Source organism: Giraffa tippelskirchi, chromosome 8, assembly GCF_054371585.1.
Source record: "Giraffa tippelskirchi isolate mGirTip1 chromosome 8, T2T-mGirTip1v1.2.pri, whole genome shotgun sequence".
Taxonomy (NCBI): domain Eukaryota; kingdom Metazoa; phylum Chordata; class Mammalia; order Artiodactyla; family Giraffidae; genus Giraffa; species Giraffa tippelskirchi.
Window position 1 is genome coordinate 14,189,362 of NC_137282.1, and position 25,470 is coordinate 14,214,831.

At 39.5% G+C, this 25,470-nt stretch overlaps 2 protein-coding genes across 10 annotated transcripts in view; both read right to left on the bottom strand.

The window, feature by feature from the left end:
- UNC5D (unc-5 netrin receptor D) overlaps positions 1-1,382 on the bottom strand; it is a 610,447-nt gene extending 609,065 nt beyond the window's left edge. Inside the window, exon 1 of the mRNA XM_081523451.1 lies at positions 1,288-1,382. The gene's annotated coding sequence lies outside the window, so the exon portion shown is untranslated. The remainder of the gene's footprint in view (positions 1-1,287) is intronic.
- The window catches only part of LOC145518640 (uncharacterized), a 379,656-nt gene continuing 355,534 nt past the window's right edge, over positions 1,349-25,470 (bottom strand). For 3 of the 9 annotated variants that reach the window (XR_014063060.1, XR_014063063.1, XR_014063058.1), the window contains 4 exons: positions 22,173-22,228; positions 15,657-15,775; positions 14,444-14,579; positions 10,102-10,471 (listed from right to left, as the gene is read on the bottom strand). Coding sequence is in view for 3 of the 9 variants with exons in the window: in XM_081523453.1 (XP_081379579.1) it covers positions 10,335-10,471; positions 14,444-14,579; positions 15,657-15,775; positions 21,293-21,356; positions 22,173-22,175 (459 nt within the window). In the remaining 6 variants the exon portion in view is untranslated. Of the gene's footprint in view, positions 1,383-10,101; positions 10,472-14,443; positions 14,580-15,645; positions 15,776-21,292; positions 21,357-22,172; positions 22,229-25,470 lie in introns of those variants that run through there. The other 6 variants (XM_081523454.1, XM_081523456.1, XM_081523453.1 and 3 more) reach the window with 6 other exon arrangements.

Sequence of the window (25,470 nt, forward strand, 5' to 3'; positions counted from 1 at the left end):
TAGGTCCTGTATTAATCATGTTCCACATCTCAATACACCCTCTGTTAATCTAACTCTGGCTATTTTATACGATGTACGAATCGTACTCCATTCCATTTGGAGAACCACCCATACCCATTTGGAGAAGTCCGCTGAGCGGTCACTACTTGAGATCATTGTCTCTGGCTGAGGAGCAGCGTGGAAGACCTGACCTGAGAGTCAGGACGCCAGGGTGCTGGGCCCTGACACTTCCAGGGACTGACTGTGTGGCCTGAGGCAAGTCAACAGCCCCTGTTCTGTTTCTTCATCTGTAAAATGGGAGTATTTCACTAGATGAGCTTAAGACCAATCCAACTGAAGATCCATCATTTTCAGCTCTAGCACACCGTGATCTTGAATGCTCAATACAACCAAGTTGGAAATTAAGCCACTTCTTCTGAGACTGGGACAATTATGTAGCAAATGCGTTGTGTTCTAGAGAATTATTTTGGATCATAGCCAATCTATAAGTATTAGCTGTAACCAAGGAATATTCCTTTAATGAATAGGCTTAGAAAAGTGTTTTTCTCCGTTTTTGTTGCTCGAATTGACTATGACTATTTTCTAGCAGTTGATACCTAGAGATCAAGAGGTAGAGTATTTCTATTTCCATTGCCTGTTTTATTGCAGTATAATTGACATAAAACATGTTGAGTTTCAGGTGTACAAAACAATGATTTGGTATTTGTATGTATTATGAAATGATCACCGTGATAAGTCAACATTTGTCATCTTACATAGTTCGATCTTTTTTCTTATGATGAGAACTTTTAAGATCTACTCTCAGAAAATTTCACATAAGCAATACAGTATTTTTAACTACAGTTACCATGCTGTACTGTACATACATCCCCAGGAATTATTTATTTTTTAACTGGAAGTGTGTACCTTTGGGCTTCCCTGGTAGCTCAGATGGTCAAGTGTCTGCCTGCAATGCAGGAGACTTGGGTTCGATCCCTGGGTTGGGAAGATCCCCTGGAGAAGGAAATGGAAACCCACTCCAATACTCCTGCCTGGAAAATTCCATGGATGGAGGAGCCTAGTAGGCTACAGTTTATGGGATCGCAGAGTCAGACACGACTGAGCAACCTCACTGGTTCACTGGTGTACCTTCTGATCCCGTCCACCTAGTTCACCTAGCCCCCACTCCCTACCTCTGGCAAACACCAATCTGTCCATGTGTGAGTTTAGTTCCTTTTGTTCTTTGTTTTTGTTTTGGATCGCACATATAAGTGAGAACATACGGTACTTTTTCTCCTTCTGACTTACCTCACTTAGCATAATGCCCTTCAGGTCCATTCTTATTGTTGTAAGTGGTAGGATTTCCTTCTTTCTTCGCAGTCTTTAGATTATCTCTAGCCAATCTAGTCTCAAAAAATAGAAAATATTTGAGTGTAATTTGGAGGAGAAAATAGAGAGATTTTGCATGGCAAGATATGCCCTTCCAAGTATAATAAATGATTTTTAAGTTGTTAACTATAACTCCTTAGGAAAGCCTGTGTATTTGCCTGGAAAAAAATATGTTTTAAATGATCTAACCCCCCTGTTTGGTAGAAGTGGTAAAACTCCAAAGCACATTAAATAAAGTAGAGAGATTCTGCAAGAGTAAGGGGTAGGACTTCCCAGGTGGTCCAATGGTTAAGACTTTGCCTCCCAATGCAGGGGATTGGGTTTGTCCCTGGTTAGGGGTTAAGATCTCACATGCCTTGTGGCCAAAAAACTAAAGCATAAAGCAGAAGCAATATTGTAATAAATTCAATAAAGACTTTTTAAAAAATGGTCCACATCCAAAACAAAAAACAAAAAAAAAACAAAAAAAAAAAATAAGAGAAAGAACTTGTTCCAGGAGATGGAGAGGGAAAAAGAAGCCAAAGGGTGGGTGGAAAGCCACACCTATCAACAAGTGGCTTTTCTTCTGGGAGATCCAAATCATCAGGAAGGTTATGGAGGTGAGTGAATTCTTTATGAAAAAGAGCAAAGGGTCTATAATTTGGATCTAGATTACTAAAGACAAAATACATTCAGAAGAGAGAGGAAGGCCCTTAGATGAGGAAGCTTTCTAAAAGTATGGAAACATCACGGGTCCTCCCTAACAATAGAACTGGATTAGTTTAGGAGCAGGAGATGCCAATGGAAAATCTGAACAAAAGCCAGGTGTCAGAAGTCAGTGAGATCAAGACCTTTGGGAATAAAACTCAGCTGTAGCTGAGGAGATGGAGAAGATGGATTTAGCAATATTGGGGGAAAACTTAAGGGGAAAAGAGCAGAAAAAAACTCTACCACATAGTGGTACATCTTGCTTTACTTTCGGGACTGAATGGGCAGTTTTAGTTACAACTGCTGTCAGAATCTTAATGTTTCTAAGGCCTTTGCAGGCTGCACACAGATCCTTTCCTAACCGTGTGCCATAGAGAGGCAGTCTTCCCACATTTGTGGCTTTCCTCCTCCAGGAACCTGACTACTATTTCTCATTTCTCGACCCAAGTGTTTCTAATTTCTGCTACTGCCAGATGTTTCTGATAAAAGCCCCTGTCTCTATTCATCATACAGTTATGATCATTAATAGGGGAAGACCTGAAATCAACAGATGAAAGGGCAACAGCTGGCGACTGCAATGGGTGAGCTTGGCAATACAATTAAATGAGATAGTCTGCAAACAGTGTTGCCTTCGGAAATACTCGGTGTCAGTCATTTCCCCAGAAAGGTCTTGTTCATTCAGAGCAGTGTATTTCGGAAATGCATGTGTCTTATGGAGAGCAGACAGGATTTCATTCACCACTATGGGCTCACAACCTACTTATGATTCAGAAAACTTCTGGAACAGGGGGAGAAAAGGATGCTGAGAGCTGGGGAGGCTTGAGTCCTCCCCATGTGATGTTCTGTCTGGGTACAACAATCCAGGTTAACAACTACTGCTGGTAAAGGCAATATGGGATCGTTTGTTAAGGAGACTCTCTCACACACACAAAATTAGAGAAGTCTATTTTGGATATTGGGCTACAAGGCAGCAATAAAGTGCAGAAATCCAATACATTTGTTTAGAAAGGGCAGTGGGGCACTCAGATAAGACTCTAACTAAACACATTTTTCCTGACACTGCAAGTATGCCTTCCTTGTTTTCTACTCCGGGACTTTCTTCCTGGAATCAGACATCTAGGAGTTTGGGCTGTAGCTGCTGACACAGATGAATGAAAGAACTTAAAAATAATAACAAGAAACACAATTCTTTGGCAGTAAAATTAATGTGTTAGCTCTTTAAAAAAATAATAAACTGGGTGAAGAAAGACAAGATGTGTTAATTCATAAAAGATGTGGCCTCTGATGACAGTGTAACACGCAACCCCTGAGTTACCTGACCTTGGCACGGAGCATCAGAAATATGCCAGTTTCTCAACCCAGCACCTTGTGGTAGCTTGGGAAGAGCCTGATATCTTTCCATGTTGGGAGAAAAGGCTGTGATTCTTAACCGTCGAGTGGAAGATGCCACCAAACCTTTGTGGAGTCTGTGTTTGTGACAGGTTTTTACTGCCCAGGTTGTATCTGTGTGTTCAAGCTGCCATGGGACATCATTCATTCATTCATTCATTCATTCATTTCTTCTTCTTGATCTATGCTGGTAGGTACATGCCTGCTGGTGAATAGGGGTAGAGACTTCCAGAGATAAAGTAAATGTATATTTCCAGGTCACATGACTGCCATGTCACCTTCACTACACCACACAGCTGTCTCCTGCCAACTGAAAAAAAAAACAAAAAAAGCAGAATCTAGAAGTCGAGAATGATGTTTTATTCAGTGGACTTGCTGAGAACTTAAGCCCAGGCAGCAGTCTCTCAGGTAGCTCTGAGGGACTGCTCTGAAGAGTTGAGTGAAGAACCAGCATATATAGGAACTGTTGTAACAAAAACCAGGTAGCTGGGACATTGAAAGATTACTGTTAATTAAAGAAAAAATCAGATGTCTCAAGTCAATGAACTTAGCACTTTTCTATATTAGGGAGATGCAGAGTCTGGGCTCATTGAAATCGATCCTTTGATGTGTGTGTCAACTATTTAGGGCCAGTGTCCTGCTCTCCTCCATCCTGAATCCCCTCAGGGTGCGCTGTCAGTGACTGATGGCATGATGGCTGCAATGTCCTTTGTAAGATGGCATTCTTTCTTCACACCCCAAACAGAAGACAGCTGAACCCATGAAGAGATAATTGCCCTGAAGGTTCTGGTCAAGAACAGAATCAAGAGTCCAAAAGTATGACAAGCAGAACAAACTCATATTCTAACCTCTCTATTCCCTCATTAATATTACAAGATTCAGAACTGCTTTATTTTCCTGGAACCCAAAGTCAATTGTTGGGGAAATGTAAGCTTAGATGCATAGTTTCCGGTATCCAGCCATGAACAGAGTCAGTGGCTTTCTTTTTACACTAAAGTTGTCTGTTTTCCTGCAGAACAAGGGCTAAGGAATAGATGGATGCAATCTGTCAAAGTTGGAGACTAGAAAGGTCAATAGTGCCTGTTATGCAGTACCAGGACCAAGAGAAGAAAAAAGAGTCTGGCCTCTGGGACAAATTATGATGAACAGAATGGTAGTGTATGCATTTGGGGCTGGATTATGCTATCAAAGAAGTTTCTCAAAGAGCCTTTGATCTTAAGAAGCCACTTGTACAAATGCCAATCACTAAGAAAAATATGGCTTCTCTGAGAAGTAAAATAAAAGAAATAAGCAAAATAAGGTTTCTTTTCATTTTGTTTTAAATTTTATTCTCTCACTTTCTTTTTTCCTTTAGGTTCCTTGACCTCCCTTCTGGAATAAAACATCATAAATGACTACCTGTCACTAAGAGAGGGATGATAACTTCTTTGAATCCTTCAAAGCAGTATTTAAGTAACTGTTGCATGATTCCAATCAATGGTGTACAAAGGGAAAATGCTAGCTTAACACACAGGATCATTTCCAATTTTCAAATACGGCTTTGACTTTTCTGACCCAAATCCTACTATGTACCTGCTTCCTTTTATCCATCTTTATGGGAAAAAAACTATGAATTTATAATTTGTTATATCTTAAGGCTCAGGCAGTAGATTTAAAAGCATTCATTAGTAAATGCCTGTCATGCATTCTGAAGGAGAAAAGATCTGCTTTACATGTTAAGCAGTATTTTACCGAAAATAAAATTTAAAAAAGTACCATTTGCAATTTAATTCAACCACATATTCCACTCAACTTGTCAGGTATAAGGATGACTTCATCCCAATTCAAGTACCAGCTTCCCTAGAGAGACAATCTAGTTCAAGAGTAGGTTTTGGGGATCACTAGAGGGCCATGATCATTATTAGAGCTTTTATAAGAAACTAATCCAAACAAAATAAATGTAGAATTCCTCTGACTCTCTTGCACTCAATCACTGACAATATATTTCTCTGTTGAGAAGAGGAAGCAAATTACACATGTATGTATACACACACGCGCGCGCACGGGCGAGCACACACATGCGTGCGTGCAAGCACACACACACACACACACTCTGGGCATCTGGGTGGTTGTGCCAGTTCATTTATTTATATAGAGGGTCCCCAACTTCAGTGGTTTGACATAATTTGTTGACTTCATGATAATGTGAAAATGAAATGCATTCTGTAGAAACTGTGCTTCAAATTTTGAATTCTAATCTTATCTAGGGCCATTGAAATGTAGTCTGATGGTCTCTGCTGATAGCCACAGCTCAGCCTTGTGATCACAAGGATGAACAATGAACACACAACCATTCTGGACCCATCAATCAATCTGTTTTTCACTTTCGATATAGTAGTCAACCAACACATGAGATATTCAATTCTCTATTTTAAAATAGGCTTTGTGTTAAAGGATTTTGACCAACTTTAGGCCAATGGAAGTGTTCTGAGCACTTTCAAAGTAGGTCGGGCTAAGCTATGATGTTCTGTTGCTGTATTAATCGCATTTTCAACTTAACAGTATTTCCAGTGATGATGGGTTTATGGGACAGAACCCCACAGTAAGTTGACGAAGATCTGTATATGTGTGTGTACAAATGAACTGTTTGTGTGTTTGTGTATATACAAATGAATGAATTAATACATATCTATATAAATGCATCTATGCATCACATATGTAACATATGCCTACATATATATATGTGTATGTGTATGTATGAATGAACTAGTTCATATACCTAGAGTGTGTGTGTGGGTGTGGGTGTGTGTGAAACAAGAGAACTGAAATATGAGAAAATGTTCTTCAAGAATGAAGAAAAGGAAATGAGTTCTGACCAAGATGACCTGCTAATTTTATCCTTTAATCCTACTCTACCTCAGACATGTAGGAATGATAAGCAACAACAACAACAAAAAAAAACACAACTGAAGACAAATAGCCTGGCTCAAAGCCAAGGTAAATATCTTCATGGATCATCAACAGAACAGAACTGACAAATGGTGAGTGAAGCTAAATCCATGCACATTCTGGTCTCTCGCTCCCAAAACAGGAAGTGGTATAAGAGAGTCCAAATAATCCAGTGCAATAGGAAATCAACGGTTTCTTGCTACATGGGATATCAGAGTTGGAGCAACTTGAAGAGACCGAGTTGGAATTTTCCAACTCAAAAGAAAAGCCCACCCAGCAAATTCAGCCAATCTAAGATGAATCTTTAGGGAAACATGAATTACAAAGACTGAGAGCTCTCATTGGGAGGTGAACCTAAGATTAATATTGATACATTGGTTCATATTGGCTGAATGTGACATCTCCCAATAATTCTACAACTCAGAAGTCCTGAATGACTTTTATAAGACCTAATTTAAACTTAGGGACTTGGTTTTAGGTGCAGATAGCCACAAATCTGAAATCCAGCATGGTAATCACCAAAAAGAGATGAAGTGGGGGATGGGAGCAGAAAAAGAATTCTCTGTCTTAAAATGATCATACTAACTGATATCCTAAAATACTTAAAGATAGTTCAGTTCAGTCGCTCAGTCGTGTCCGACTCTCTGCGACCCCATGAATTGCAGCACGCCAGGCCTCCCTGTCCATCACCAACTCCCGGAGTCTACCCAAACCCATGTGCATCGAGTCGGTGATGCCATCCAACCATCTCATCCTCTGTCGTCCCCTTCTCCTCCCGCCCCCAATCCTACCCAGCATTAGGGTCTTTTCCAATGAGTCAACCCTTCGCATGAGGTGGCCAAAGTATTGGAGTTTCAGCTTCAACATCAGACCTTCCAATGAACACCCAGGATTGATCTCTTTTAGGATGGATTGATTGGATCTCCTTGCAGTCCAAGGGACTCTCAAGAGTCTTCTCCAACACCACAGTTCAAAAGCATCAATTCTGCAGCGCTCAGCTTTCTTCACCGTCCAACTCTCACATCCATACATGACCACTGGAAAAACCATAGCCTTGACCAGACGGACTTTTGTTGGCAAAGTAATGTCTCTGCTTTTAAATATGCTATCTAGGTTTGCCATAACCTTCCTTCCAAGGAGTAAGCGTCTTTTAATTTCATGGCTGCAGTCACCGTCAGCAGTGATTCTGGAGCCCAAAAAAATAAAGTCTGACACTGTTTCCACTGTTTCCCCATCTATTTCCCATGAAGTGATGGGACAAGATGCCATGATCTTAGTTTTCTGAACGTTGAGCTTTAAGCCAACTTTTTCACTCTCCTCCTTCACCTTCATCAAGAGGCTCTTTAGTTCTTCTTCACTCTCTGCCATAAGGGTGGTGTCATCCGCATATGTGAGGTTATTGATATTTCTCCCGGCAATCTTGATTCCAGCTTGTGTTTCTTCCAGCCCAGCGTTTCTCATGATGTACTCTGCATATAAGTTAAACAAGCAGGGTGACAATATACAGCCTTGACGTACTCCTTTTCCTATTTGGAACCAGTCTGTTGTTCCATGTCCAGTTCTAACTGTTGCTTCCTGACCTGCATACAGGTTTCTCAAGAGACAGGTCAGATGGTCTGGTATTCCCATCTCTTTCAGAATTTTCCACAGTTAATTGTGATCCACACAGTCAAAGGCTTTGGCATAGTCAATAAAGCAGAAATAGATGTTTTTCTGGAACTCTCTTGCTTTTTTGATGATATAGCGGATATTGGCAATTTGATCTCTGGTTCCTCTGCCTTTTCTAAAACCAGCTTGAACATCTGGAAGTTCACGGTTCACGTATTGCTGAAGCCTGGCTTCTTAAAGGTAATATAAAGATAATATAATGCTAAATATAAATATATAATGCTATAATATAACTTAAAGATAATATAATGCTAAAAATACATAAAAATAAAATCAACTTGAATGTTAATTTACTCTTCATGAAAAAAATATCACAGGACATCAAATATCTTTATTTGGAATGTTCCAAAATATAAATAGAAAAACTACACTTATTATAAAATCATAAAAACCATATAAAATTGAAGTTAAGCTGAAATAAATCAGTATTAGTGGATAAGAAGACATAACCCTTGGAATTGGAGAATGGTAATTGAAAAATAAAAAACGGTGCTCTGTGATAACCTGGAGGGATGAGGTAAGGAGGGAGGTGGGAGGGGAGGGGAGTTCAAGATGAGGGGGACATATGTATACCTATGGCCGATTCATGTTGATGTATGGCAAAAGCCATCACAATATTGTAAAGTAATTATTCTCCAGTTAAAATAAATAAATAATTTTTTTTAAAAAGAAAAGTAATAAAACACAGGGCTCAAGGCTGGCAAAGAGAAGAGACAATTAGTTGATTTAAAAATAATATTGAAGAGACATCAGATATAGAAAAAAAAGTAAGTACGATTTCAAACATGTAAGAAAAATTAAGAGAATTTGAGCCTAGATTTAAATACTCTGCTAATAAGACATTTAAAAAAGTGATTGTAAAGGAAATGGTGGGGAAATAATTTTTCAGTTGGTAAAGAATCTGCCTGCAATGCAGCAGAACCCAACCCATGAATCAAACCAGGGTCTCTTGCATTGCAGGTGGATTCTTTACGAAATGAGCTATCAGAGAAGCCCTTTCAGGAACTACAAGATGAAATTTTTCTAAGATTAAAGGTATAAATAATTATTCATCTGAAAATTACACTCCAAGTTACTAAGTACAATACATAAAAATAAACCCACTAAGACATTATAATGATATACAAATGAGTAGAATATCAAAGGTATGACAGAATACCAATGATTGAGTGACTGTATTAAAATTATCAAATATTAAAAAATATTTTGTAGCAATAAATAGATTTGTGCTGAAGACCACAGAATAATACCATCAGATTATTACAGTGAAATAAATATAGGTGTAAAATGTAATGACTTTATAGTATAGAATATTTAAAGGAATTTCTCATACTTAAAAGATTAAGAGGCTTTATAAAGAACAGATCAACATGTCAATATGATTAATATTTTTTGTAAATTACATGAAAATATGGAAAAGTTCAGCAATGAAACAAAAAAATCAAAATAATCCATTGAAATTTCCATATTTAAAGATAAGAGCCATTGAAACTAGGAATTTTTGGGATGGATAACATTGTAATAGACATACATGAAGAGATAATTAGTGACATGAAAGAGAGATCAGAAGAAAATGCCCAGAATGAAGCATTGAGAAACAAACCAACAAAAATAAATGGAGAAAAGAGCACAAGAGTAGTTCAGAAGAGAATGAGTTTATTAAGAGCAAGACGCTCAGTTGTGTCTGACTCTTTGCAACCCTATGGACTATATAGTCCAATAGAATTCTCCAGGCAAGAATACTTGAGTGAGTAGCTTTTCCCTTCTCCAGGGGATCTTCCAACCCAATGATCGAACCCAGGTCTCCCACCATTGCAGGCACATCCTTTACCAGCTGAGCCACAAGGGAAGCCCGAGAATACTGGAGTGGGTAGCCTATCCCTTCTCCAGCGGATCTTCCCGACCCAGGAATCGAACCAGGGTCTCCTGCATTACAGGTGGATTCTTTACCAACTGAACTATCAGGGAAGTCCTTAAGAGCAAAGAACAGAGAGATAAGAAGGGCACTGCAAAAGCAACAGGTCAACCTCTTGACAGATCAGGGAAAGCCAACCCCTCTCATAGGTTAGTAGCCAATTTTTATGTTGTTGTTCAGTTGCTAATTCATGTCCCTCTCTTTGCAACCTCATTGGCTGCAGCACAACAGGCTCCTCTGTCTTTCACTATCTCCTGAAGCTTGCTCAAACTCATGTCCATCAAGTCAGTGATGCCATCCAACCATCTTATCCTCTTTCGTCCCCTTCTCCTCCAGCCTTCAATCAAAGCATCAGAGTCTTTTCCAATGAGTTGTCTCTTCACATCAGGTGGTCAAAGTATTGGAGCTTCAGTTTCAGCATCAGTCCTTCCAATGAATATTCGGGGTTGGTTTCCTTTAGGATTAATTCCTTTAGGAAGGTGTCCAGTTTTTTTAGTCTCAAGACAAAGAAAATTCCTGCTGGAAGGGAGCATTAGGTGATTGGTTAGGGTGCTATAGGGTGGATATTTTACCTAATATGGAGTCGGGGAATGGTAATTTAGGCCAGAGGTACACATAGCAACAGTTGTTATGGAGCTTTGTCAGTTCTGAAGATTTTTGTCCTGTGACCTTGGTACAGGGCTCCATATCTCTGACCTTCATAGAGGTCTCCACACCTGTAACTTGGTACAGTCCTCCACATTAAATTCTATATTCAGTAAAAATACCCTTATGAAGGTAAAGCATGTAAACATTTTCCCACAAATAAACGATGAGGGAATTTATCATCAGCAGATGCAAATCAATGAATATGCTATAGGGCAGAAGGACAGTCCTTCAGGCAGAAGGACAGTGACACCATGTGAAAAGACAAATATGAAAATAGAGAAAAAAAGCAAAAAGCAATAAAAAGGTGACATTTTTAGGTAAATGAAAATTGATCACATCAAACAAAATCATGGTGTGTTTAAAATATGTGTACATATATAAATCTTAATAATGGCAAAATTAATCCATGTCTGTTAGAAGTGAGGAATAAGGAAAGGCATTGTGAATAAGGGAGGACAATGGGAGAATTTTTTGGCTGCAGATATTGTCCTATTTCTTGATCTGGGTGATGGTTTTATGGCTTTGTTCACTGTAATAAATCATTAACCTGTACAATTATGCTCTGTTCATTTTTCTGTATGTAAGTTACACTTCATTAAAGTGATTTTTAAAACTACATCTGAATGTCATAACTGTATAACATCAAAAAACAGACAGTAGAATGGGCAATATTTTTGAAACTTATATGATTACTGTTTCTTTTCTTTTTAAAGTTGAAGTATAGTTGATTTACAATATTGTATTAGTTTGGGCTATACAGCAAAGTGAATCAGGCTCTGATTCACATTTTTCTCAGATTATTTTCCACTATATGTTATAACAAGATGTATATGTCTGTGTGTTGGTCGCTCAGTCGTGTCTGACTGTTTGTGACCCATGGACTGTAGCACGTCAGGCTTCTCTGTCCATGGGATTCTTCAGGCAAGAATACTGGAGTGAGTAGTCATTCCCTTCTCCAGGGGATCTGCCCAACCCAGGTCTTTATTTTTGGTTGTTTTTTGGGGTTTTGTTGGCTTGATTAAAATGGAATCCCTATGACTCATGATTTATTTTCCTGAATTATATTCAGGATCTTGTAATAAGGGGCTTCCCTGGTGGCTTGGATGGTAAGCAATCTGCCTGCAATGTACAAGACCTGGGTTCAATCCCTAGGTCAGGCAGATCCCCTGGAGAAGCAAATGGCTACTCACTCCAGTATTCTTGCCTGGAGAATTCCACAGACAGAGGAGCCTGGTGGGCTACAGTCCATGGGGTCACAAAGAGTCAGACACAACTGAGCTACATTGCAGGCAGGTTCCTTACCATCTGAGCCACCAGGAAAGCCCGTTATTACAAGATACTGAATATAATTCAGGAAAATAAATCATGAGTCATAGGGATTCCACTTTAATCAAGCCAACAAAACCCCAAAAAACAACCAAAAATAAATATGTAAACTTTGCGTGTATTGTTATGAATAGAAAAATGTGGAAATGAAGCAGGGAGAGCTTGAAAGTAGAAAGAGATTACTAATTTATTTTATGCATCTTTATATTCTTCTACTAGACAAAATGAACACTATTTCTTTAAGATTCAAATTTCAACAAAGAAAATTTAAGAAAGAAATCCCTTTCTAATTATAAAACTAACATAATTCATACGCTTAAATGTACAGTACGTACCAGAGACAGAAACTTCATACCAAATAATTTCTATATGAATATAATTACAAAACTCTAAAACAATTGCATTGTATACGTATATATGTGACTATATATGATATATATATATTTACATATATATGTATAGTATATGTAAACGATGAAAAAGTTGGGAAAAGATGTTTGTCTCCTTTGTGGGTGTGGTCTTTTGACCCCTGCATGACCCCATAAGAGTGGCCTTGCGCCTGGGATATTTCAGAGGGGTAAAGAGCCCCCACCCCTTGTGCTGAGCCCATCACCCAGTTTAGGAGTATCTACCAGGTTTCACATATGTTCCTTTGTTCAGCTCAGTGGTGTGCATCAGATGGCCTTCAGGCATGCCCTCATCTTTCTGTATCTCAGATTGCACAGAGGAGGGGCTGGGGTCCATTGTTTGCAAAAAAAGAGGGGGTGCATGCAGACCATCAGCCAGTGTCAGTTTGAGGTGGGGGCCTAACACCCACCATTGAAGCTGATGTTGCTCTGTCTGTTCTGTTGGGGAGTAAGCCTTGTTACTCTGTAAGATCTCTGTGACTCCTGTCTTTCTAGCAAGCCCAAACCATGGAGTGAGTTGACAGCGCAGAGTTGACTGATCAACAGTGGGACTGTTGCTTCTGGTAGAGTAAGTCTCCTCCCCTGGAGGTGATAACAGCTGCCACTTGCTCGACACAAACATTACAATATTTGAGTACTTGAAACCTTGCAGTCACCTCAGGAGGGGCTAAAAGGGCATTTGAGACATTTTGCATACATATTCTGGCTAAAAATTATCAAACTATAGAGTAAGGCAGTCTTGTGACTGACTACTCCAAAGCCAGAGCCAAAGTGATACAGCAAAGTGCCTGTCATTCTCATTAAAACTGTGAATGAGCTAGAATGCTGTCACTCTCAGTATTGAACAATGTTCAAGATGATTCAGCCATTGCAATACATTATTTTAAAGTTATACTTAGCCAAAAGGAGACTAGTGAACAAACATTTCTGATACATGTATGATTTTCCTACTTAGAAGATGCCAGAACTAAACTCTAGAAGTTACTAAAACTCCTATGGAGATTTCTGCTTGTGGCATCTGAAAAACAAACAACAAACGAAAAAGCTAGAAATGCTGGATAAAATGTCATATACTTCTCTGTAGTTCAAAGTTCCCTTCGAATTAAGGAGAAAATGCAGAGGCCAGAAATAAATGTGGAAAGATAAGCTTACTTTGAGGCTGGGGTTGTCCTGGGGAATTTAACAAAGTCTACAGCCTATAGGATTGCATTTTAATGCTCACTCTGGCCACATGAAGCTAGTCCTTGGATCTGTAGAAGGGGAGGAATTAGACCTGAGACCTGTATACAAACCAGGGACCCATAAAGTACTTCAACAAAACTGAAAATGTGAACCAGAAATGTCCACTTAACAAAGAGAGGCCCCAAGAAGACTCATCTGTCTTGGCCCAAGATCTAGGTTAGAAGAGTTTTTAAGAATTTTAAATGAGGCTTTTCTAAATATAGGTTTCAGGGTCAAAAAATATATTACCTATGTGGTTATAGAAAGTCGAAACCATGAAATTAACTTGTGCAAGATGGGTAGTGTCTCAAGGGTATACAGCCAAGGAAAAGAATGTCCTGTTTGGAGAATAAACCTTTGAATGCAGGGGTTTTCCTCCAGAAAATCCAGACAAATATGAGCTTACAAGCTGCATGATGAGTAGCAAGAAATTGGCCTCACTAAGAGTGTACCACCAGGGACTTCCTGGTGGTCCAGGGGTTAGGAATCCACCTGCCAATGCAGGGGACATGGGTTCCATCTCTGGTCTGGGAAGATTCCACATGTCATCGGGGAACTAAGGCCATGCACCACAACTACTGGAGCCTGAGTGCCCTAGAGCCCATGCTTCACAGCAAGAGAAGCCACCACAGTGAGAAACAACGAGAGAAAGAACTGACATCCCAAAATTGAAACATAAAATAAAAATTAAAAAAACGAGTGCATCACCAGAATCAACAAGCTAAGGAATCATGTTACTAAGGAATTCAGATATCACAATTTTTTAAATACAATTGAAACAAGCCTCTTTTTATAGTATCTAGTGAAGCAAAATAATTGAAAACATGGGCAATGATCAAAACGTCATACAAAAAGACATGAAAAAGAGACAAAAGAGATCACTTGCCTCGGGAGGGTTGCAGGATATTCTCTTTCAAGGGGTGCGTCATTGTCTTCTCCACATGACTACAATCCAGCTCAAAATTAGTAGATAGGAGTTGCTCCTTACGTGTTTGTGGTTGACGTAGATGCCCCCAAAGAAACTGAAGACAGGGCAGAATATATGAAACCAAAAATGAATAATATTCAGAAGCAAAAGAGAAGAAAATCCACAGAGAAACTGGTTTATCTAACTGAACTTCTGTGTGCCGTAGAATACAACAACTGGTTCAGACTCTTCCAAGGTTGATAAAGAGGACAAACATCGGGCTGTGGAAGCATTGAGTTTCAGTGAATCCTACACCCGCTCCCCCCGCCCCTGCTAAAATAAAAAGCTTAAAATGGGATAAAAAGAGCCATTTCAGGCTCTGAAATGGGAGAAAGTGAGACAATCCAAGGAGATGAAACACGAAGAGCTGCGGGCAGGAACAGTGGGAGTCTGGGACCACTGGCCTCAGTACACTCTTACCCTTTGGTTTGCCAGCCTAAGACTGGCCAAAAATCCTAGCAGATTTGCTGCGAGTGGGAGATTCACTTTGGGCAGGAGTGACATCTTGTAGCTCTGTCAGCTGCAAATGGCAAACTCAATAGGAAATGAACGGGAAACACCTGCAAGCCCGCTACCCCAAGACTGAGGTCCCAGTGCTGCAAGCAGGCAGTCAGGCAGAAATTAATGGGAGATTCTGCAAAGGTGTGAGCTCCAGAAGTGCTGAAGGAGGCTCTTTGCATATACCTGACTGACTGGGGAACTACATACAAGAGTAAAGAAGACCTGAGAGAATCCAGCAAGAAGTAAAAGGCGACGGAGATGTGGGAACTGGCTGGAAATATGAATGTGCTCCCGGAACCACAGAGATATCTAACTGCCTAGGACAACAGCCTTATGGGCTTCAGGTGTTTGAATATAAGCTGTTTGCCAATTATTGGCTAACCACTAAACTATGTAAACACAGGAGCAAGCCCTAGGGAGCCAGACAAAAAAATGAAATGGAAAAATCAAAAACTAAGCAGAAACATCCCTTGCACTGAGTAGCAGACAGATTCCACAGCTTAAGACAAGGCAACATAATTAAAAACAAAATGAAAAAAAAAAAAAAAACGGAACAGAGCTCTCCTTTGATCCTGAGTTGAAAGCCGAAGCAAAAATAAGGAAATCTGGCAGTTATTTACCAATTTCTGACCTTTCGGGCCAATTGCTGCAGAGGTCTTTGTTTGGCTTTCCTGAACTTGTTGCTGCAGAAGTTGTCATGAATAGTCAGGCCCTTGTCTATTTTCATGTTCAGAGTTTCAAAGAAAATATCTGAATGAACAATGGGCATAGAGAAATGCATTGAACATTATTAGTGATTAGAGAAATGCAAGTTAAAACTACAATGAGAGACCATTATAAAACTATGAGAAAGGCTAAAATATAAAAAACAGATCAACAATATAAAATGTGGGTCGAGAATATGCAGCAACTGGAACCCTCACTCATTTCTGGTGGATGTAGTGGCTTTGGAAAACCACTAGTTTTCTCAAAAGATTAGCATACACTTACCATCTAATCTAGCAATTTCACTCAAAGCTTTTCAGTGTTTTCTTGGGGTTACGGGTTGGGAGGGTAGGGTTGGAGCAAGAACTGCTTGTAAACCTGTGTGTGGTAATGCTTTGAGGTGATAGAGTTGTTCTAGAACTGAATTGTGATGATAATTACAACACTTCATACATTTTCTTAAAAGCCTGGTTTACTTAAAATAACTGGATATTATCTTCTGTAAGTTACACATTTAAAAGTACTAAATTGAATTTCTAGAAATTTATGTTAAGTAATGAAAATTCCATCCTAAAAGAGATCAGTCCTGAGTATTCATTGGAAGGACTGATACTGAAGCTGAAACTCCAATACTTTGGCCACCTGATGCGAAGAGCTGACTCATTGGAAAAGACCCTAATGTTGGGAAAGATAGAGGGCAAGAGGAGAAGGGGACGACAGAGGATGAGATGGTTGGATGTCCTCACTGACTCAATGGACATGAGTTTGAGTAAACTCCGGGAGTTGGTGATGGACAGGGAGGCCTAGCGTGCTGCAGTCCATGGGGTCACAAAGAGTCGGACACGACTGAGCGACTGAAGTGAACTGAATGCAACTGAATGAAAATTTACTAAATTTAGAAAATTTACTGAATTTACTATCAGGGTTTCCCTAATAGCTCAGTTGGTAAAGAATCTGCCTGCAATGCAGGAGACCCGGGTTCAAGACCCAGGTTCGATTCCTGGGTTGCGAAAATCCGCTGGAGAAGGGATAGGCTACCCACTCCAGTATTCTTGGGCTTCCCTTGTGGTTCAGCTGGTAAACAATCTGCCTGCAATGCAGGAGACCTGAGTTCGATCGCTGGGTGGGGAAGATCCCCTGGAGAAGGAAAAGGCTACCCACTCCAGTATCCTGGCCTGGAGAATTCCATGAACTCTATAGTCCATAGTGTCACAAAGAGTTGGACAGGACTGAGTGACTTTCACTTTCACTGAAAATTTAAACTCAGTAAATAGCTTCAACCATATAATAAGTTACTTTCTTCACTTCAGAGCCCATATCCTTAACTATTATCCAATACTCTATGTTTTGAATGTGTTTTAATTTTACACATTTTTGAATTTCTCATAGTTTATGCCTTGAATAAAGACTCCCTTTTTAATTTTCAATATAAGATGCACAAATAATTAATGATGTCTTTTTCATTCTTGTTTTTATTTTTGCTTTTTTCAGACAACTCAACTAGTTTGAGCTCTCAGGTCGTTTTTCATTACCATTTGGCTTTCCTGGTGGCTCACGCGGTAAAAGAACCTACCTGTAATGCAGGAGACCTGGGTTCAGTCCCTGGGTCAGGAAGATCCCCTGGAGAAAGGAATGGCAACCACTCCAGTATTCTTGCCTGGAGAATCCCATGGACGGGGGAGCCTGGTGGGCTACAGTCCATGGTGTTGCAAAGAGTTGCACATGACTGAATGACTAACACTCGCACTTTTTCTTGCTTTTTATTGGAGTAAAATTGCTTTACAATGTTGTGTTACTTTCTGCTGTACCATCAAGTGAATCAGCTATATGCATACATATGTTCCCTCCCTCTTAGACCTCCTGCCCACCCCCCATCCCATCCCTCTAGGTTATCACAGAGCACTGAGCCAAGCTCCTTGTGCTATATAGCAGTTTCCCACTAGTTCTGTTTTACACACAGCAGTGTATACAGTGTATCTATCTCCCAGTCATCCCACCTTCCCCTCCCCCGACCATGTCCGCATGTCCACGTCTCTATTCTTGCCCTGCAAGTAGTTTCATATCTTTACTGCAAGATTTTGCTCATGCCTCTCTCTCCCCTCCAATCCTACAGAGTGGCAGGTAAATCTTTCTAAGTCTCAATTACAACCTTCCTTTATAGACTCAGAATATACAATGATTTCCTGCTTCTAATCCAGTGAAAATAATTCAAATTGGTATTTTAATAATAGGTGCAATGCTTCAGGTTCTGAGGGATTAGTAATAGGATATTGTGTGTGTGTGTTTGTGTGTCTGTGTGTGTACGCACGTGCTAAATCGCTTCAGTTGTGTCTGCCTCGTTGTGACCCTGTTGACTATAGCCCACCAGGCTCCTCTGTCCATGGGATTTTCCAGGCAAGGATATTAGACTGGGTTGCCATGCTCTCCTCTAGGGGAACTTCCAGACTCAGGGATTGAACCCGCGTCTCTTGTGTCTCTTGCATTGGCAGGAGGGTTCTTTAGTGCCACCTGGGAATCTCATATTATATAAAGTAATATAAAACATATATTAAACTCCAGCTCCCCAAATCTATGAATTCATAAACTTGAATAAGAGGCATATTCTTATTTATTTTTTTTTGTAAATGATCGTCTTCTCTGATTTATTTCCCATGGGTTAATAGATGGAGGTGAAACTTTAAAAAAATTTTTATGTCTTTGACACAACAGCTAATATTCTCCGCACAAGTTCTAAGAAACAACTACATCTTTCCTGACAGGGCAAAGAGGTGCTTCAGGCTTTGATACAGCCAATTATCTAGCTATCTAAAAATATGAATATTCAAAGGACACATCACATGACAGAAGTCCATTGGTAAATTCCAGTGCAAGAATCTTGATCTCTGGAGGTCAGTCTCATTAAACGAAATAATAAAGACTATACTCCAGTATTCTTGCCTGAAAAATCCCATGGACAGAGGAGCCTGGCAGGCTACAGTCCATGGGGTTGCAGAGAGTTGGACACGACAGAGCGATGGAGCACCATAATGTATGTATATATGGATGTGATTGATATTTGTGTATGATATGTACATGCATATATATATATATACATCTATATGATATACATATGTAAGAGAAGAAAATTACATCTAGCTTTCTTCTCCTCTCACTTTTTAGATATAGAGGAAGTGATAGGCTTTGTGTTATGAGAGCAATAACTTGAGTTAGGACCTAAAAGTAATAAGGAAAGACCTACTGGAGAGCATAGCACAAGGAACTATACTCAATATCAAGTAATAACCTGTAAAGGAAAAGAATCTGAAAAATAATATATACATATGTATATAAACAATCATTTTGCTGTATACCTGAAATTAACACAATATTATAAACCAACTGTACTTCAATTAACAAAATATTTAAAATTTAAAAAAAAGTAATAGATGTATAGACATGTCCACATGAACTAACCCTCACTTAGCACTGACTTTCTGCCTCAGTACCAACTGACATTTTGAATGTATTTTCCTTCACAATCCCATTATTATGATCCATATAAGACCTGAGAGCAAAGAGCTGACAGAATAATTCATGAGTGTGCAAGACTCTCTGGTGAACAGTCACAATTTCTGGTGCAAAACCTGTCACAATGATCTATGATCCATGTGTGGTGGAGAGCTGAACTGAGTTAAATGGTAGTGTTGTTGCTAAACGTATCTGCCTTTTGGCTATGGTGAGGATTTCTCCAGCCTGTATTCTAGGGATATGGGAGTGACTGGGCCTTGTTAGAATTCAGTTCACTTTGCTTTGCTAATGCTGGCTTCCAGTTGTTCCTACAGAAACATCGCTCCTATATGTCCTGTTGAAGAACCTCAAATATAATATCAACTGGGCTTATTCCACATATAATGAAGGTGGATGGAATTTCATGACATTGAACTCTGGGAAAGTCAATTTTTAAAGACCAATCTCACCCTATTTATGCTTCCTGGACAATCAAATAAAAGGCAAGGAGTTAAACCAGACTTAACTTGATATCTGAATACCCAAGAAAACATGGTTTTTCGGCCACACCATGTAGCATTCGGAATATTAGTGCCCCAACTAGAGATCAAACCCACAGCCCCTGCGGTGAATATGTGGAGTCTCAACCACTAGACTGCCAGGGAAGCTCCCCAAGAAAACACTGCTTGAAACTGAGGAATTGAAAATAAGCTAACTTGAAGGTTATTTAAATTTAAGAAGCCATTTGAAGCATACAATCAAAATCCTTATGTCCATAATCAAGTAAAATAAATGGCTACAAGGGTCAAACTATTAGTAACACCATAAGCACAGACTCTGGGCTAGCTACTCCAAATAAACATCTTAAGATGAAGAAGAACTTCTCACAGTGATTAGGGATTATCTCAAAGTGAAATTCAGCTTGATGAATCAACTGATTTTTGTGGCTGAGTCAGATGTAAGGGTTAGCACCAAAGAAAAAGAAGAAAGAATGAGTCTATGAGTCTCTGTAACTAGTTCAAAGGAGAATCACCATATTCAATCTCTTTAGATAAAGTTTTTAATTAACTTAAAATACACTTCAGTACATAAGGATAAATTTGCACCTGCTCTGCTGGTTTAAGAAATTAAAAGGAAATGGTTGTGCCTATTAAAAGAAAATAGTTTTCATGAGCATATATTATATCTTGTAGCATCAAGAACTTGCCACAAAGAATTTGCACCAAGATTAAAAGGCCTTGCTTTCAGTGATTTTTGATGGTACAAACAGCATCAGAGGCAACGCTCAAAATAGTCATGCTTCTTCAGTGATTTGGGTGATAGTTTTGCTTCCGTAAAGAGCTAACATCTTTGCTGAAACTCCAGTTGACCAAGAGCTATGTACCTTTTGCAACATCAACGGAGTGAAGCGTGGCCTGGTCCTGGGTCAAAGCATCCATTTACCTTGCTGATCATATGGGAAGGACCCATATGCCACAGGGCAACTAAGCCTGCGTGGCAACTACTGAAGCCTGAGCACCCTAGACCCTGTGCTCTACAACAAGGGGAACCACCACCATGGGAAGCCTGAGCGTGACAACAAAGCGTAGAGTAGCCCCTGCTCTAGAGAAAGGCTGCTTGCAGCAACAAGGACCTAGCACCACCAAAATAGATAGATAGACAGACAGATAAAATATGTTAAAAATAAGAAACGAGGGAGTACTTCTTGGCCATATAGATACACATATTTTTAAACGGCAAAATGGGTTATGTGAGCATGACAAAAACTAGAGATTTTTAAGTTCGCCCTTTAGAAAGGAAAAGTGAAGTCGCTCAGTCATGTCCGACTTTGTGACCCCAGGGACTGTAGCCCACCAGGCTCCTCCGTCCATGGGATTTTCCAGGTGAGAATACTGGAGTGGGTTTCCATTGCCTTCTCCAGGAGATCTTCCCAACCGAGGGATCGAACCTGGGTCTCCCACATTGTAGGCAGACACTTTACCGTCTGAGCCACCAGGTAAGCCCTTTAACTGAATTCAAAAGTAGGAAAGTCTAGGAAGAGTCTACTTATTCAAAACTATTTTTCAGTCAATTTACCTTTTTCAGTTGACTGGTCTTGCAGGTAGTCCCACTTTTGGTTGTGTGTGCTTAAATACTCCTGCTTACTCAGAGTGAATTTGAACAGATATGTTAGTTTTTGCTTTATATGATGCAAGCAGCAAGGTTATTTAAAATAAACCTGGGACTTCCTCTAGTGAGTCTGGACCATGAATTAGCACAGACTTAGATTTTTAAATCCTTGATACATGCAAAGCACTTGGCCATATATTATTATTTATCAACACTGATAAAATACTGAAAAGAAGTTTTAACATTCTCATATTATGTTGAAATTCCCTCCACACTGCCTGCTGTATTAAAGTGTTAAAAAAGAGTGATTTTTACTATGATACTGGGGGTGGAGTGGCCTCAGTGTAGAAGTGTGTACTGTGCTTAGTCGCTCAGTCGTGTCCGACTCTTTGCGACGCCATGGACTGTAGCCACCAGGCTCCTCTGTCCATGGACTTCTCCAGGCAAGAATACTGGAGTGGGTTGCCATTTCCTTCTCCAGGGGATCTTCCCAACCCAGGGATGGAACCCAGGTCTCCCGCACTGCTGGCAGATTCTTTACCATCTGAGCCACCAGGGCAGCCCCAGTGTAGAGGCATCTGATTCGGTTAGATTATTCTCTTTCTCCTTATTTGCAGCATAAAACCAAAGCTTTCATTAGATTTCAGAAACAGTGAAATACAAAGATCAGCCACACATTAATTCAAATCTTTGACTGGGCAACACAATTGATGGCTGGACTTCAACAGATTCTGCTCATGGATGCATCCATTCATTTACTTATTTGTTCTTCAATTCATCCATCCATCCATTGATCCATCCATCCATTCATCATTTTCTGCCCAATAAATATTGAGTGAGTGCCTACCATGTCCTGGAATTTCCAAAGGGACCAAGAGCTCCTGTGCTCATTAAGATGAAGTTCTAATAGGGGAGAAAGAGACATTATAGAAAGGCTTGTTTTCTTACACAGCTGGATTGGACTAAAATCACAACTACTCTACAGATTATTTTATCAAAATAATGAAATAACAATTGTGATGACTGGCGACACAGGCTACTGTTTATGTGCATGAAATGAGAACTTAGCCTGGGATTAGAGAACGCCGCACTAAAGAAGATGAAATTGCTTGTGCAAAGGTTTTGAGGAGAGAAAGAGATTAACAAAAATAAAAAAAAAATGTTTTGGCATGTCCAATCAAGTACTTAGAGCTAAAACTTGACAGGTGGACATGGACTAGATCCTGTAGGGACTTTTGGGATGTGTTAAAAGATTTTGGTCCTTGTCTTTGGGTCAGTGGGTTACATTTGAAAGACTTTATACAGGAAACTGCTGTGATCAACCATACTGCATTTTACTTTCTGTTCTAACTGCTGTAGCTTTACTATTATGTACAACAGTTTTTCTACTCTTTGGAAGTGTAATGCTTTCTGTTGGTCCAGCTTTAAAGGATTAAAAAATATTACATAGGGACTTTCCTGGTGGCCCAGTAGCTGAGACCTTGCACTCCCAATGCATGGGACCCAGGTTTGATCCCCAGTCAGGGAACTAGATCCCACATGTCACGACTAAGACCTGAAGCAGCCATATAAATAAATAAAAACAAAGAGTTTTTAAAAATTATGCATTGAAAAATCTTCCTCCCACCCTATTTTCCTCCCTCCCTACTGCCCCTTATTAGACGTAACCAATTTTACTACTTTCTTTGAATCCTTCCAGAGATATCTTTGGTGTGGGTATAATTTCATAAAGCTCTACTATGTAAAATATTAAACATCTGTAAAAAGTAGTGGTAAAAGTGTAACAAACCTCCATGAACCTATCACAAAACTTCACCAGTTATTAAATCAGAGGCAGTTTTGCATGTATGTAACTCCACCCACTTTTCCAGCAACCCTCTCATAAATTATTTTGAAACAAGGTCTAGTCATTATATGATTTTATCTGCACTTATTTTAAAAATTACCTCTAGAAGAATTCATTTAGAAAACCATAGCATCAACACTATAATCACACTCCAGACAATGAAAAAATAAGTTATTATTACAAAATTCTCATTGTCTTAACTTGGGGTCCCCCAAAGAGTAGACCCTAAGACAGATTTGGGTGTCACTTTGGAGGTGACACCAGTGGGAGGAAGTGGCCAAGTGGAGGGGACAGAAGTCAAGAAAGAGTGTGCTAATGCTGAGGCACTGTCATGAGAGGAGGGATTCAGTCCTACTGGAAACCCTGGGAGACACTCTCTGGGGCACATGTCAGAACTGTGCCACAGAAGGTCAAGGCAACTGGGCGTTCATCCACCATCACATCTCACAGGTTGAGAGTTATCTCCTGGGACTTCTGACCTGTCTCCAGAGAGACTCAGGAAGATTCTGGCTAGCCCAAGAACCTCTGATCTCTTGGGGGACTGAGAGACAGTTGCTGGGGCACAGTCAGCATGCCATACATCACTCCCATTTCACAAATTCTATATTATTTCACTCTTTGTTTATTGAATTGGGAGCAAAGCAAGGGCCATGCATTGTGATTGTTTAACTTGTTTCTTTTTTTTTAAGTGCTTGAAACTTTAAAAATTTTATTTGTAAATTGTCTCAAGTTTATAATATACACACATCATTTCACATTATGTTTTTATACATTTCTTTGAAATTTTTGATATCCTATGAGAACTCTTAATAGGCTCAATTTATTTTCTCTCTAAGTATCTCCAGTCATATTTCAATTAATACCACATTTTATTTATTTATTTTTTTATTAGTTTATTTTCTATTTTTTAACTTTACAATATTGTATTTGTTTTGCCATACATTGACATGAATCCACCATGGGTGTACATGTTTTCCCCTTCCGGAACACCCCTAATACCACATTTTAAATACAAAATATATTCCTTGGATTGTATAAAGATTTAAAAAAACTTTTACTGGAGTAGAGTTGATGTATAATGTCGTGTTAGTTGCAGTAATGTGTTTCTTAAGTGTCTTCTGACTTATGCATTCATCCTCCGTTTCTCTTTGCTTTTACCTTTTTTTTTTTGGTGGTTGTTATAGAATCGTCATTTTCTGGTAGAATTTCTTACAGACTGTGTTGTGGAGTTCATCATTACATTGGTAATTATCATATCCAAGTTTGATTTTTTCCAGACGAATTCATACCCAGGTGGTGGTGTATCCCTCTGGTAGAAGGTACAGAGTTTCCCGTTTTCCCTCCCAATATGATAGTAATAGCAACCAAAAATCACTAATTGCATTAATTCATTGGAGGTTGCTGCTGCTGCTGCTGCTAAGTCGCTGCAGTCGTGTCCGACTCTGTGCGACCCCATAGACGGCAGGCCACCAGGCTCCGCCGGGATTCTCCAGGCAAGAACACTGGAGTGGGTTGCCATTTCCTTCTCCAGTGCATGAAAGGGAAAAGTGAAAGTGAAGTCGCTCAGTCGTGTCCGACTCTCAGCAACCCCATGGACTGCAGCCTATCAGGCCCCTCCGTCCATGGGATTTTCCAGGCAAGAGTACTGGAGTGGGGTGCCATTGCCTTCTCCACATTGGAGGTTAGAGATAGGCTAATCTATCATTCTTTCGTCGATCATTAGTGTGAATACTTCTATAAAGAGAAATTTGTCTTCATCAACTGTTTGGTTTCCCTAAGGTATAGCTCTTAAAGGTTAAATGCTTGACTATTTTCTTTCATCTCTGAGTTTTCAAAATAATGAGTTGGCCTTAATATTTTCCAAAGTGATGACTGACTTTTTTTTAATCATTATGAACTCATGGATTTAAATAGTTTAATATTTTTCAAGCCACTGCAATTATTTTCTTCATCAGTGCTCAAACTGGCTCATCTTTGAACAGTGAATACTACCTAAGTTGGCCCCTAAGTTCTTTCGACCCAGTGAGATCCTCTCTGATGGCTTCCTTGTTTACTGGTGTGGAAATGCTCATCTTGTTTCCTTTATATCTCCATCCACTTTCCAAGGCACCCTCTCTTTGATTATTTTGAAAAGTATCTAAGACATTTTCCTTCTGGGAATAGCTATTTCTTTGAGGAGTCCTGCTTTGTTTTTGTTTTTCTCCAGTTGGTTTTAGCATGTCAAAACCACAATTAGGCACTTGGGATTTTATCCACTATTTGGTCATTCATTGTTTTTAGGCAGAACTAGAAAACACAC